This window comes from Limanda limanda, chromosome 11 (assembly GCF_963576545.1).
Source record: "Limanda limanda chromosome 11, fLimLim1.1, whole genome shotgun sequence".
NCBI classification, from domain to species: Eukaryota; Metazoa; Chordata; class Actinopteri; order Pleuronectiformes; family Pleuronectidae; genus Limanda; species Limanda limanda.
In genome coordinates this window covers 27,854,381-27,868,893 of record NC_083646.1, presented here as the reverse complement: position 1 = coordinate 27,868,893, position 14,513 = coordinate 27,854,381, and the positions used below count along the sequence as shown (strand labels likewise).

The window sequence follows — 14,513 nt, the reverse complement described above, 5'->3', positions numbered from 1 at the left end:
GTGGATGTGGACCTTGAGATTTTAGCTGGGCAGCCTCACCGCCATAATATGATATCACCCTGCCCTCAGAGCTTTCTGGGGAAATGATCTGCAGTGAACTAGTTCTGTGTGTCTCTGTACATTTGCCTACACATTAACAGGCACCTTCCAAAAGCCTACAGGAAAGTCCCCCTTGATTACTATGAAACTGTAGCTAGGCTGAATGTGGTAACAAAACAACATAACACTCTCTTTACATCATAAAAGTGCCAGGCATGCGTTCAAATGGCCAATTGGAAGCAGGGACATCTAGCTAGTGCAATTGTACTGAGGAGGCTTTGAACTGCTAAAAACTCTGAAAATGATTTTCTTCCAGTGGGATATGATTTATTCTAATAATTCCAGAGGTGATTTCTGAGGGGAAATCAATAGCTCCAGTGGAAAACTATGATAATCAATAGGCACAGGAAAAGACTGCTCTCACCAGTTTATAATCAAGTGGAACAAAACACCACTCTACACCAACATTCCATACATCTAGCATATTAGGTGATTTGGTCTCATAACAGTACTTCAAACAACAATAATCTGGACATGTAAGCTATTACCTTCTCAAATTTACCACCTCAATGCGTGATTAGAGTAGATGTTGTCAGCTTGGTGGCGGGGTCCAAAATCCTGGGGCAAAACAAATCTTAGTGTTCTGGACTCAAAAGGGAATCTGTTAAACAGGTAGTCTTTACGTTTTTAGTAGGCGATTGCTTTCTTCTGCCTTAGCAAAGCACCGAAATTGCACCTGAGCTCATTTTAAAACCAAATGCCCATGGGCACTTAAATGGGCACAAATATGTGGTGAATGGTACTAGCAATTTTCTAGTTATATCAACCCCACAAAGTGCTTTAGTACAAGTCACATTCATACACAATAACACTGTATTTCTACATGGAGGCATTTTTTTTTATTATACACCAATCACACAATGAAGGCAGCTGTCAGGGGCAACGTGGGGTTCAGTGAGTTGCACAAGGACAAGAATAGTGTCCATAATTAGTAAAATGTTACATAAAATCTATTTTTACAAGATGACTCAAGGCATTGAGGGGCTAAATAGCTGAGTATTGAAATTGCACAAGTGTCCACAAGTTAGCTGGCTGCCCCTGTTGAGCATAAGCAAGCCGCAATAGTTTATTCCTGTGCATGGGAATGAATGTTGACTGAATATTAACATTTATATATCAATATCTGAGTGCGTCATTTCAATGTTGAATGCTATCTGTACACATGTGGAGGAGGTGTGTGCTGCTGTGGTACCACTGTTGCTCAGGGTTCATACACATTTTGATTAATTGGATTTCCATGACTTTTCCATGACTTTTCAATAAGTTTAAACCAAGTTTCCATGACCAAACATTATGTGATATCTCGGTGTATACATGAAAAGTGACTACATTTTGTATTTAAGCTAACAATGAGAATTCCAAAGCATACAGTATACCTTAAATTACACAAATTGAGAGACAATAGTTTGATTGAGGTCTTGTCTGTTGTAACCCATGACATGTACTTTTCCATTAGTAGCCAAGCATGGTTAAATCTACACTTACCTGGAATTGTGTATTATCTCACCTGCTTCCCCACCGAACTTTTCAATGAGTATGAGAGCATATGCCTGCTTATATTTCAAGCGCATTTCTTTTAAAAGCATATGAATTATTTAAAATTCAGGGTAAATGAACGACATGAAAATATGTATATAACAAATTTCCATGACTTTTCCAAAACTTTTGGGATTTAATTTTTTCAAGCATTTTTCCTGAAAATAAAAATGTTTTTACTCTTGAATGTACGAGACAAATTTCTTCTAAATAATATCATGGACGGAGTGATTACAAACCCCCATAGAATCCCCTGAGAAGATATATGCGAGAGACGAAACACATTTTTTACCGATTACAGGTGAGGAGATTAAGACCTGGTCATTTATGAACTACATCAACATCACGTTCAGCTAATCATTTTTAGATCAGATGTCATCCATCACATGACTTACGATGGCTAAAAGGCTTTAGAGATGAAATGCCTCTAGTTGACAATACAAAGCAGAAGTCAGTTTAATGCTCACTTAATATTCAACAAAATATAAACACCAGTGAAGAAGATGATGCACTCACAAGAGTTGGATTGAAAAGCTGATCGCTGCCAGTGTTTTTGATTTTTCATAATAGCTTGACATGAGCAAGCTCTCATTATCTCCCTCTTGTTTAAAAATCCAGCCCCTTATCCACAGTGTGCTGCACACATGGTAAAGCAATTAATAAGTCATCTGCAGATAATGCCTAACTCCAATCATAACATGTTCAATGTCAGCAACTATTCTCATGAAATGACTAGGGGGAGGGGTTTTACAAGGGGGAATCCACACTAACAACAGAATCCACATGTTATTCCCATGACCTTGAGCCATTTCAGAGCCCTTACTAAACATAGTTTTTTACTTTTGTTCCACAATGTACAGTTAAGGTGTTAAAACATCCATGAATTGTTGAACTAACCTGATCTGCCTTTGTAAAAAGAACTTTCCAGAAAACTATTATCAAAAGGTGGACTATATGTCTGGTTAAATTAGTATATACCAGAACCACAACATGGTCAGCCAAAATATGAAGAATTAACATCCCCAAATTAATCACAGGAACAATGGATCATTAGTAGAAATTAGGTGGAACAGAATTTCACTTTATAAATGTCTAACTTTGGATCAAATATCACCACAATGCAATGACCCAATATTTGAGAAATTCCTATTTTTCATTCATGGCCAATAAAGTTAAACTGTCTTTACATATAGAGAAACCAAATGGTTAATTGTAAGATGGATAAATGATTATGTAACATGGATAGGGTGAAACTTGAGATTTGGGATGATGGAAACGAAGTACCTGCTATGCTGTAATCTCCTTTGGTGTTGAGCTGTAGTTTATCAAGATCTGACTGCAGGAAGGCTTATAGTTTCACAATGATTAAAACCACAGGGGTTAAATGCCTCTGCCCTTTTCCTATTCTGATTGCTCACGGAAACAATTTGTAACGTTTCATTACATCTACTCCTTTAACACTGCAGTAATGCCCAGAGAAGATACCATTAATTTACTTGTAAGCTCTGTTCCAATGGTGGTTAGACTAGAGACACTGTGGCCTACCAATGTCTTCATTTTACTTCAAAGATAAATATTCTAAGGAGTCTCACTTAGTATATGTTTCCAACTAACGAATGCATCCCAACAATGATATGCCATATACAAATATGGGCACCACTAATCGCTTTTGCACAGTTTCTGTGCTGACCACTTAACATTTGAGCCAACAGTCTGTGACTGTATGCAATTGTACTGATTGATTTATTCCAGTGGTTAATTCCAAATCCAGTGTACCTTTGTTTCAAGTCATGTGAAAGAGAGGATGAAAATATACAGATGGCATAAACATGAAAAAGAGAGTATGATGAAAAACAGATATTAAACTGTAATACAGCTTCGCAGACAAAAATACAAAAATGAAGACAGCAACATTGAGGAGCAGTCACAAAGATAGAGAGCTGATAGATAGTAAGTCGTACACATTGATAGTCAGTGTACTCTAGTCAGTTTAGTGTTGCTGACAAGCTACAGCCTGATGTAGCTTTGCGTGCAGTGTTGGAGCCAAGGTGACTGTTAACTAACAAACTCTAATGAAAGAATACACTTCTGAGATGTGATTAGGCAAAGACATTGTGCTATGGAAAAGTCAAAGAGCATATTGGATGAAACGAGGAACAGTGGGAAACCCAGGAGGAAAAGGCAGTGAGGCCTTTCAGCTGTGAGCTTTTAAAGTGAGCAAGGAAAGAACTCTAATGGCCTTTTTTAGACTCTGAAATGTCATAGGAGCATTTTTCCTATCAAAACACTTGACACAGAGGAACGTCATACACATACAATGTTATTTACAGCTTCAGGATGACTTCATTCAAAACAGGGAATTATCACTCCTGTTGGGAACACATTTCCGAGGAACTTTGAAAGGAGGAAATAAGACGACCATTGGCTTTATTTCCCCTAACTCGTCACTGCAAAGCTTTGGCAGAGAACGTTTCAACCATTTACGTGTTTAGAGGACTTGGAGCCTAAACACTGTGAGGCTCAAACAACAGAGACTGTTACAGCCTTTTAACATATTTATTTATTCATATTCTAAACTGTGTGACTAATTCAGTCAAACGAAGCAAGCCAAGACATTCTATTGGATGACATTAATTAAATCTCTATAGAGCTACATGAGTGTGAGGAAGTGGGCAATTAAATTTATAATTTATTATAGAGAAATAAATGAAAATCATTTGTACAGTGAGTAAGGGTCTGCATTGTGTCATGGACAGCTCCTAAACAGTGACTGCTACAGCCATCCTCCCAGGTAGGAGTCTAAGAATGCATGTATTAGTGTGTGTGTGTGTGTGTGTGTGTGTGTGTGTGTGTGTGTGTGTGTGTGTGTGTGTGTGTGTGTGTGTGTGTGTGTGTGTGTGTGTGTGTGTGTGTGTGTGTGTGTGTGTGTGTGTGTGTGTGTGTGTGTGTGTGCATGCGTGCACGCGTGCGTGAGTGAGTGAGTGACCACCCTCTTATAGCTTTACCTTAAAGCTTAAAGATTGTGTGGTCCCTCCTGACACTAAAGGAAGCAGTCACATCCATCACATGTTGTGGAACAGCATTTATACCCTCATCTCTATGTTTTGTCGATCTCCATTCCAAAAATTCAGAGTTCCCTACTTAGCGACAGCATTGATTTGTAAAGTTCTGGAAATATCTAAGTAGAAAAGCCAACATGACTGTGTGAATCTCCATCTGTGGCAAGTAATATGTACGTATAAACTCGCCTGCCTCTATGTGCATGTGTGTTAAGATACAACAAATAATGTAATTAATAATATAGTACATTTTATGGGTATGTGTATGTGTGTAAGTGGACAGATTGATGTTCATTCTGATCATGGGGGGTTTAAAGAGTGGAAAACGGGCAGTGAAGAAGAATCCACTTAGCATAGCCAAGTCACTTGCTGATTCTGGGCATCAGAGCCCACAAAGTGTAAATAGTAATACAACCAGAAGTGGAAAACCAGAGGAGGACATGCCTGGATACGTGGTGTTTGGGCTGTCATGTGTTATGTAACAACATATATTCAATATCATAGTATGGCACAGCTTGGGATTAGTAAACCTACCTGTGAATGTCTTCGTTTTGACGGGGCTGCTGGCATAGTCTGAGGCCTGATTGGAGGGTTGTTTGGCAAATGGTGTGCTCCCTTCTGACACCTCGTCCTCTCTCCTCTTGGCCAAAGAAACTGGACCTGGATTCTGGAATGACATCACAGTGTGATGGAGCACCTACAAGGTAATTCTGGCCTTAAAATATGACCTATATGGATGCATCAAATGTGCATTTATTCAGTCCTTGAAAGAAAGTGAATGTTTTCAGCTTTACAATGAAATACTTTAACACTATCCGGTAATGAGCTAACAATGTTGTTATAGGGCACATGTGTCAAACACAAGGCCCGCGGGCCACATGTGGAATGAATTATAGGTGGCCCGCATGATAAAATCTATTTACTATTAGAGCTGGCCCGCCGGCAGTGTTTTGCAAGTTCTCAATACAAAATAAGTACTGAGAATTCCTGAGGGTCAGTGAACACATCGGGATGGGGCACGTGACAGTTCTAGACCAATGGCAGGCTCTCATTGGCTGACGAGTGGGCGGGTCAATGGTGAATGACAGATCCCACAATGCACTGCCCGTGTGTCGGCATGTCAATCACGGTCCCGCGAACGCGCGCCTCACAGTCTGTATCACATATCACTTGTGACAACTTTCAACTATCCCGCTCCCAAACATGGCTAAACGAAAGGTGGCATTTGAATACAGGAGCTTTCAAGACAGGTAGGAGGCAGAGTATATGTTCGCGGATGTAAAGGGTGGATCCGAGAAAAGATGAAGGAGGAAAAAAGTGAGGAAAAAGTGAGTTGACAGCTTATCACTGCATCATACACCAGGAGTTGTTGTGTGGCAAAGCCTTGAAAATGAACATGTGATGAGCATCATAACATTAGCGGTTAATTTTATCAGAGCCAAAGGTTTAAATCACCGCCATTTCAAGTCTTTTCTGAAAGCAAAGGGAAAGGCACAACAGAACTGCGAAGTAAAACGTTTCTGTGTGACATCACGAGCCACCTGAATGCGCTCCACCTGCAGCTTCGGGGGGGGGGGCGGCGTGTCATCACTACAGTGAGGGCTCTTAAAACCAAGCTGCGCCTGTGGGAGACGCAGATGCTGCAGGAAAACTGTTTTTTCTCTTGCTACTACAGGACATTTGATTTTTCTTTGAAGTCAATTATTTTTGTCTGTAGAAAATGTTTTCACTGGAAATTACTCTGGAAATACTGCAGATAAAGCCAGAAAGCAATTAATGAAACTGATTTTTTTACTTTTATATTTATTTATGTATTATTTATTATTTGTATTTCATTTATTTCATAATTAATGTTGTTTTATCGGCAATACTCTATAGGTCTTGTTAGTTCCAGTTTCAATATGTGCACTAAGGTTCTTTCAATAAGTTTTCAATAAACGTTGAACCCATGTGGCCCTCGACTTGAAGCAATTTTTTGATTTCGGCCCTCTGTGTATTTGAGTTTGACACCCCTGTTATAGGGTCATGACCCAGAGATAGCTTCAGGCTACTTTAAAGATTTGGGTTAATCAGGGAAAATGGATGAGGGTATAATGTAGTGCTATATAAAAAGGAAGAGAGAGAGAGAAAAGGAAAAATAAAAATGCAGTGGAACACAACTGAGGCATCCAAGACCAACAAGGACTAGTGACAGCTCCCTGTTTTTTGAGCAGTCTTCCATGCTGCTGCCAGGCCAAAAGCACACACACTCAGACACACACTCACTTACACACACACAGAGGTGGCTGAATGACAGAAGATTGGAGGATTGGTCTGAAATAAGGAAACCCCATTAGCATCAGCCAGCAGCACCACTAGGCTATGGTGCAGCTGCAGAAGGCTGCAGGCCAACCACAAACTGCACACACACACAAGCACTGATGCAGTTATTTTTTTTTAATATCTGGGTCAGGACCCAAATGCTGGTTGTGGTAAAATGAGCCCCCTAATTACATTAGTATTTGAAGCTACCGACTGAGGTATATTGCCAAATTCTTTCTTAGTTCTTACAACTTAACATTGGCTGAATAAAATACTGTAGGCCAGTAGCTTGGTTACCAAAAGTCAGGTTTGATTTTAAAATCATTTTCGGTCTGTTAAACATCTGAGAATGTCAAAAAAAATGTTATAGTTAGAAACACATTGTCAAATAGACCCATAAGAAACACATACTATATGAGGCTATTACAACAAATTAATGTTTACAGAAAAGGCCAATTTAACATCCCCAAAATAATATAAACACAATTCATGTGATCATTTTGATTATTCTTGTACAGAAATATGTCAAATGGTATAAAAACCTTTATATTATTCACTTGATCATTCAATTGAACAATTCATGATACATATGTTCTTGGCTCATTTTAACAACTCAATATTAAGAGCAGGCTTAACCAGTGAACATCACCCATGCCTGGTTGATGACATCATATAAGATAACTCCTTCGATCACACATCTCTCTCCGTCATTTTCTTTAACTTAGCAATACTGTCACATGCTCCCTGTTGTCCCTTCTATGTCCCATTCTCCTCCTAGCCATCCCCATTCCCTGGTGTTTCATTCTCAGCCCTTTCCATATCGGTTCTCTGCTATCATACACTCAAGTCCCTACACTCTTCATTGTTTGTGACATTTTACATCCATCCCTTGTGGGCCCTCCCCACATGTCCATCCCTCTGCCCCTGTCTTTGTCCAGTTTTCTGCTCTAAATTATCATTATTTCCTGCCATTCTGAACCTAAACAGTTAGTGTCCTCTCCACTGTCCTTCACAAGCTGTTGAATGGCCTTCAGCTGAAAACCTTGTCTATGCAGCCAGGCCTTGAGGAGGCCTTGACAGGCAGCTGAGATATATGGCCTTACTGAGACCAACCCATGAACACAGGCACAAACGCCCACATGTTTGCTGCAGCATGTCCACACACACAGCAGTCCATGCTGTGTATCTTTCACACTGGCTTCAGTCCAACTCATAACATCTGTTAAACCCCATACAGCAATAACCTCCAAATTGAGGAGTTGGTGCAATTACTTCTCTCTCTCTCACACACACACACACACGCAATATACGCACGCACACACGCAATATATTTATATATATATATATATATATATATATATATATATATATGAGTGCCTTTATACGGTGAACCTGTACCATATCCAAGGCAATCAGATTGAGCATGTCTGCTGTGTGCTTATGTGTGATGGAGTGTGTGTAGTGTGGGCACAGAGCTTTCAATGTCCATAACCATCACCATGACCCCTGTCAAATAAATAAAGAGAGACTGGATGGAAGACAGGGAGCAAAGCACATGGAAAAGGGTAGCTGGGAAAGAGAAGGCAAGGCAGAGGGAGGGTAGAAGGAAAGGAGGCATAATTACAGACATTTTTACATTTGCGTCAGGCTCTTGATCAACAGCAACTTAGAATTAATGAAAAAGTTGAATATTTTGCATGTACTTTTTTGATACTAATTGCTAAACATGTTTAAATATTCACAAAAATGAGGAGAGGCTGCCATATCTTATCCAATAACACAAGAGAGGATCACATACCTGGTGCTTACTGCTCCCTCTGTGAGGTTGGTATAGCAGCCATGTGCAGAACACTGGATCCATGTTGACGGCTATGCCCTGGACACTGACCAGCAGTACTGCACCTGGAAAAAAGCACAAATACACACACACACACACACACACACACACACACACACATAATTAATTGTGCAGCTATAGACAACTAATTCAATAGGTTCCAGATCAGGTGATGCACAGAATAAATAACTGAAGTGGAAACGATGTCAACTGACAAAGACAAAAAGGTTCAGATGCTTCTGCTGAAATTATTTCTGCAAAGTAGGTCTGACATCTATATACATATATCAAATAAATGCAAGGAAATAAGCAATGAACTTAGCAAATCTAGTCTGATTGAGACTCAGTATCTTCCACTCCTACAAAGTGTACACTGTGTACTAATTACCTGCTGGTGGGTATCAAGCCTGCTTGTTGGAGAGCAGCAAGACACACTCTTTGTTTCAATTGCTCTGTTCAAAGTGGTATCGCAATGAGCCAAGAATAACATTTTCTTTTGATAAATTTCTGTGAAACTCTAGACTTTCTTTGGGTTTTGGTTTACTCTTAAATAATAATCTTTACCAACAATAAGAGGGCCCTGAGGTAATGCATTAGGATCCTATCAATAATGATTCCCATGCCGGCAGGATTAGAGTAGGGTCTTTGGCGTGCCGTGGAATGTCCCAGCATGACGATAGGAGGATGTTTCAGCTCTAGAAAGACTTTCAACAGTTTAATGGAGCTTTGGACAAGAACCCTTTCTTCAGTTTCAGGCCCCAAGGCAAAGCTGAGTGTGTGTGTGTGTGTGTATGTGTGTGTGTGTGTGCGTGTGTGTGTGTGTGTGTGTGTGTGTGTGTGTGTGTGTGTGTGTGTGTGTGTGTGTGTGTGTGTGTAAGTAAATGGGAATGCGTAAAAGTCTGTGTGCATTTCACCTCTGACAAAGCCTGATTGCTTGTTGCTTTACCTAACATTTAAGTGTCTCTAAAGCATATAGAAAGCACATTTATTAATTCTCTCCTGACCTGAACCCACTCATATTTGGCAGGAATTATTCTCTGTGAACAATGCAAATAAAACTGCTCCGACTTGCTCTACTTTTACAATGTTCTCTGATTTCTGGCCTATGAGCTTGTGTATGTGTTTTCTGGAAAAGTGTATGTCTGAAAGCATTATAATAAATAACAAATAAATGCACCAGTACTGTCAAACATGTATGTATGTAAGGTGTGACGTCTGAAGTACATATGCATCTACAGTATGATGTTATATAGTATAAGCATTTATCTGTACTCTTGTCTGTGTATCAGATCATTATTCAACAAGTACACTTTAATCCTCAGCCATGGTTTATTACTGGTACAGAAAGCTTTCTGGACAACTTTCTCTAGGGAAACGTTCTCATTGGATCAAGTCAAAGTGACTCACAGTTCTTCCTCTACTGCTTCATTTATCTTTCTACTTTGTTTACTTTCCGTCACTTATATTCTTCTGTCTCTCCACTATTTCCCTATCCCTCTACCCCTACGAACTTTATCGTCTCCCTAACAACAGTCGTGTACTCATTGTACTGTATATCCACCTCTCTCCCTCTCCTCCTGACGAGGAATCATAACCTCAGCCGTGGCTTGAACTCTTATACCACAGTGTGGTGGCTTAATAGGCTTTGGCTGTGGCTGTGGCTGTGGCTGTGGCTGTGGCTGTAGTGCTGGGGCCCAACTTCAAGCGGTTTCATCATAGCCCAGAACAGCATGAGCACTATAGGACCCAAATTTCTGGGAATGGGCTGAGTGGTGAAGATGTAGTGAAGATCTATTCCATAAATTGACCCTAATGCACAGAGCACGACAAACCACATTCTGCAGAAATGAGTCATAGAGCAATAAATCATATAACGTAGTAGATGGATTGTTTATCTAACAATTATTACAGAGATAAACGAGCAAATAAATATATTAGATACTCTATTGCAGAAACATGAGTAGCTTATCTGTGTTTTTTTCACAGCAATAATACGTAGCCAATACAAATTTAAGGCACAGTACTGACGCACTATAGTTGGTACACTGTCTTATACATACTGGCATACACTAATACCAGCTTTTTCATTCTCAAATTTATGTGGAGACAAAAAAGACCCCACCTTCATCTTATACCTTATGATAAGTTATGAGGATGACCAAATCGATAAAAGACAACGTACCAAAGTCAGTATGGAAATTTTAAATACAAAAGGCAGAATTAATTACAAGAAAATTGTTTAACAGACTAATAATGTGGTTCTTAAATAAATAGATAAACGTAAGTAACTGGCAGTGTATCAATGGTGTTTTCAGTGTCGTGCCAGTACTTGTCATCTTATTGTGGCTGCATGTCATGTCTGTCGGGCCTCTACCAATGACAGCCATGACCATGTTGATACATCACAACACCACTCAAAAAGCTCTCGTCTTTGAGATTAACAGAGCAAACAACCTTTCTTCCCTCTCTCTGACCGTTTGACAGGGACACAGAAACAAAATATATGTTGACCTAGCTTTTGAGGCTTTGAAGACCAAGGTTTTACCATCCACACTGTGTGTTCGTGTTTCATCATTGTGTTGACATTACTGCGGAGAGTGACACCTCCTTTGAAGCACGCAGCACCGTGAAACGGCCTGGCATGCTTCGAGAGCGACCTCAGCAGCAGGTTAACTGATGTTTTTCTCTGCTCTAACAGGGCGGCATATGGGTAATTACACAAAGTGATGACAATGATAACAAAGGTGTTTTTCTTACTTCCTTAATGATTCTTCAAGAAAACATCAGAAAACTGGTCACTGGCCTAGACTCTATAAATACGCACAACTGCAGAATGTATGTGCCAGCATCTACGAAGACACACTTACCTTGACTTGCCCAGAGTGGACCTATTAATGTCAAAGGTGTTTTTATTTTCTGCCGTGTAGGCCAATAGAGTTAAAAGACGGCATGGATTGCCAGGGTTGTTTTACGGCTGTTTGACATTTGTCCTCAGGCTACTACACTGAATGAAGGCATCTAACCTTTAAGCCCTGTCTACGTTCTTCTGTAAATATGCATTGTGGGTCAACAGCCCTAAAACTCTACGTAACGTCTTTTTTATTCGGTTACATGGTTTATACATGGACATATTTGAATGCAAAACCTGCTTTGTTCCGTCACTGCAAGCATGAAATTCAATAAACTGGGAGTGGTTATAGGTCAGTGCAAGTTCAAAATCAAGTCCCACAGTAGAGACCAAAGCCCTGATTGGGGTTACAGAGGGCACAACCCCTCAACAACATAGCCTTGACCCCACCATCAGAATAACAACAGGCAAAGAGAGGTGGGGGGTACTCAACATCCACCCCCCAGATAGACAGAGGGGGGAGGATTCATGCCCTAGCCAGCTAATCGCCCCCGCAGAATCACTTCATTGTTGGACGTGAGGCAGTTCTGGAATCCTGCGTCCAGCTTCTCCAACAGAAAATAAATAAATATAGCCCAGCCCGCGTCAGCCAGATGACTTCTGACAGGTTTGGTTAATTTCGAAGCCAAGTAGCAAAACAAAACATTACGCCAGCGTGCGGGGCCTACGCTGCCTTTAATTGCTTTTCCGATGAGCTCATGACTCAAAGGTGTCCTGGAGCAAGCTATGCAGCCCGACAGGTGTTCTACTGGTGTGTGTGTGTGTTTCAGTGTGAGTGTCTATAACTAACAGAGTGGAGCCGATGACACCACTAAAAAGGGACTCAGCTGTGTGTGGGTGGGTGCAAGTAACAGTGTGTGCAGCATTCTGTATTTTATGTGTGTGTGTTTGTCTTAATACACATAAGGAAGTGTTTCTATTTGTGTGTATTTGTGTATGACAATGAGTTGACATGGACTCATATTCCACTTTGTTGCTCTCAAACACAGAACACTCTCTGACACACATTCACTGTACTACAGTTCCCCTGCCTTGTAGCAACCTGGAGGCCATGCCGCAACACAGGAGACCAGGGGCTCAGGAAGGACACAGGAAGGTTTGACTGGAAACAGAGCCAGGCCTACAGAAAGCCTGCTCTCACTCGGGGCCAACGCTACTCCCCATACTGGAAGCCATTTTATATGTGTAGGGGCGGTGTGGCCTAGGGCGTAGAGTGGGTGTTCTCCAACAAGAAGGTTGCCGGTTTGATCCCCACTCTTCCCCATCTGCATGCCGAAGTGTCCTTGGCAAGAACCCCTAAATGGCCGCTCATAAATGTTGAGTGTACTAAAAATGTAAGTCGCTTTGGACAAAAGCGTCAGCTAAAATGACATGTAATGTGTCTGTACATATCTGTGGTTTTAAGAGAATGCAAGTGTACAGAGACCTGGCCCAACCGTAGCAGCCTAGAGCTGACAGTATAGATCAGGGGTGTCAAACTCAAATACACAGAGGGCCGAAATCAAAAAATTGCTTCAAGTCGAGGGCCACATGGGTTCAACGTTTATTGAAAACTTATTGAAAGAACCTTAGTGCACATATTGAAACTGGAACTAACAAGGCCTATAGAGTATTGCCGATAAAACAACATTAATTATGAAATAAATGAAATACAAATAATAAATAATACATAAATAAATATAAAAGTAATAAAATCAGTTTCATTAATTGCTTTCTGGCTTTATCTGCAGTATTTCCAGAGTAATTTCCAGTGAAAACATTTTCTACAGACAAAAATAATTGACTTCAAAGAAAAATCAAATGTCCTGTAGTAGCAAGAGAAAAAACAGTTTTCCTGCAGCATCTGCGTCTCCCACAGGCGCAGCTTGGTTTTAAGAGCCCTCACTGTAGTGATGACACGCCGCTCCCCCCCCCCCCCCCCCCCCCCCCGAAGCTGCAGGTGGAGCGCATTCAGGTGGCTCGTGATGTCACACAGAAACGTTTTACTTCGCAGTTCTGTTGTGCCTTTCCCTTTGCTTTCAGAAAAGACTTGAAATGGCGGTGATTTAAACCTTTGGCTCTGATAAAATTAACCGCTAATGTTATGATGCTCATCACATGTTCATTTTCAAGGCTTTGCCACACAACAACTCCTGGTGTATGATGCAGTGATAAGCTGTCAACTCACTTTTTCCTCACTTTTTTCCTCCTTCATCTTTTCTCGGATCCACCCTTTACATCCGCGAACATATACTCTGCCTCCTACCTGTCTTGAAAGCTCCTGTATTCAAATGCCACCTTTCGTTTAGCCATGTTTGGGAGCGGGATAGTTGAAAGTTGTCACAAGTGATATGTGATACAGACTGTGAGGCGCGCGTTCGCGGGACCGTGATTGACATGCCGACACACGGGCAGTGCATTGTGGGATCTGTCATTCACCATTGACCCGCCCACTCGTCAGCCAATGAGAGCCTGCCATTGGTCTAGAACTGTCACGTGCCCCATCCCGATGTGTTCACTGACCCTCAGGAATTCTCAGTACTTATTTTGTATTGAGAACTTGCAAAACACTGCCGGCGGGCCAGCTCTAATAGTAAATAGATTTTATCATGCGGGCCACATATAATTCATTCGCGGGCCACACTTGTGTTTGACACATGTGGTATAGATCAAACTCTTGAATATGGTTGATTCAGCCAGGTAGAGAGAGAACGTGCAAAAAGTAGAGGAACACACTGAAAGACAGTATCAAAGACAACTATACAGTAAAACAGAGAAATAAAAAGACAGTTGA

General features: G+C 40.8%; 1 protein-coding gene across 1 annotated transcript in view; it reads right to left on the bottom strand.

The window, feature by feature from the left end:
* The window catches only part of LOC133013557 (intermembrane lipid transfer protein VPS13B-like), a 325,549-nt gene that overhangs the window by 176,854 nt on the left and 134,182 nt on the right, over window positions 1-14,513 (bottom strand). The window contains exons 20-21 of the mRNA XM_061080533.1: window positions 8,794-8,897; window positions 5,229-5,361 (exon numbers count right to left, since the gene is read on the bottom strand). Coding sequence (XP_060936516.1) covers window positions 5,229-5,361; window positions 8,794-8,897 — 237 coding nt within the window. The remainder of the gene's footprint in view (window positions 1-5,228; window positions 5,362-8,793; window positions 8,898-14,513) is intronic.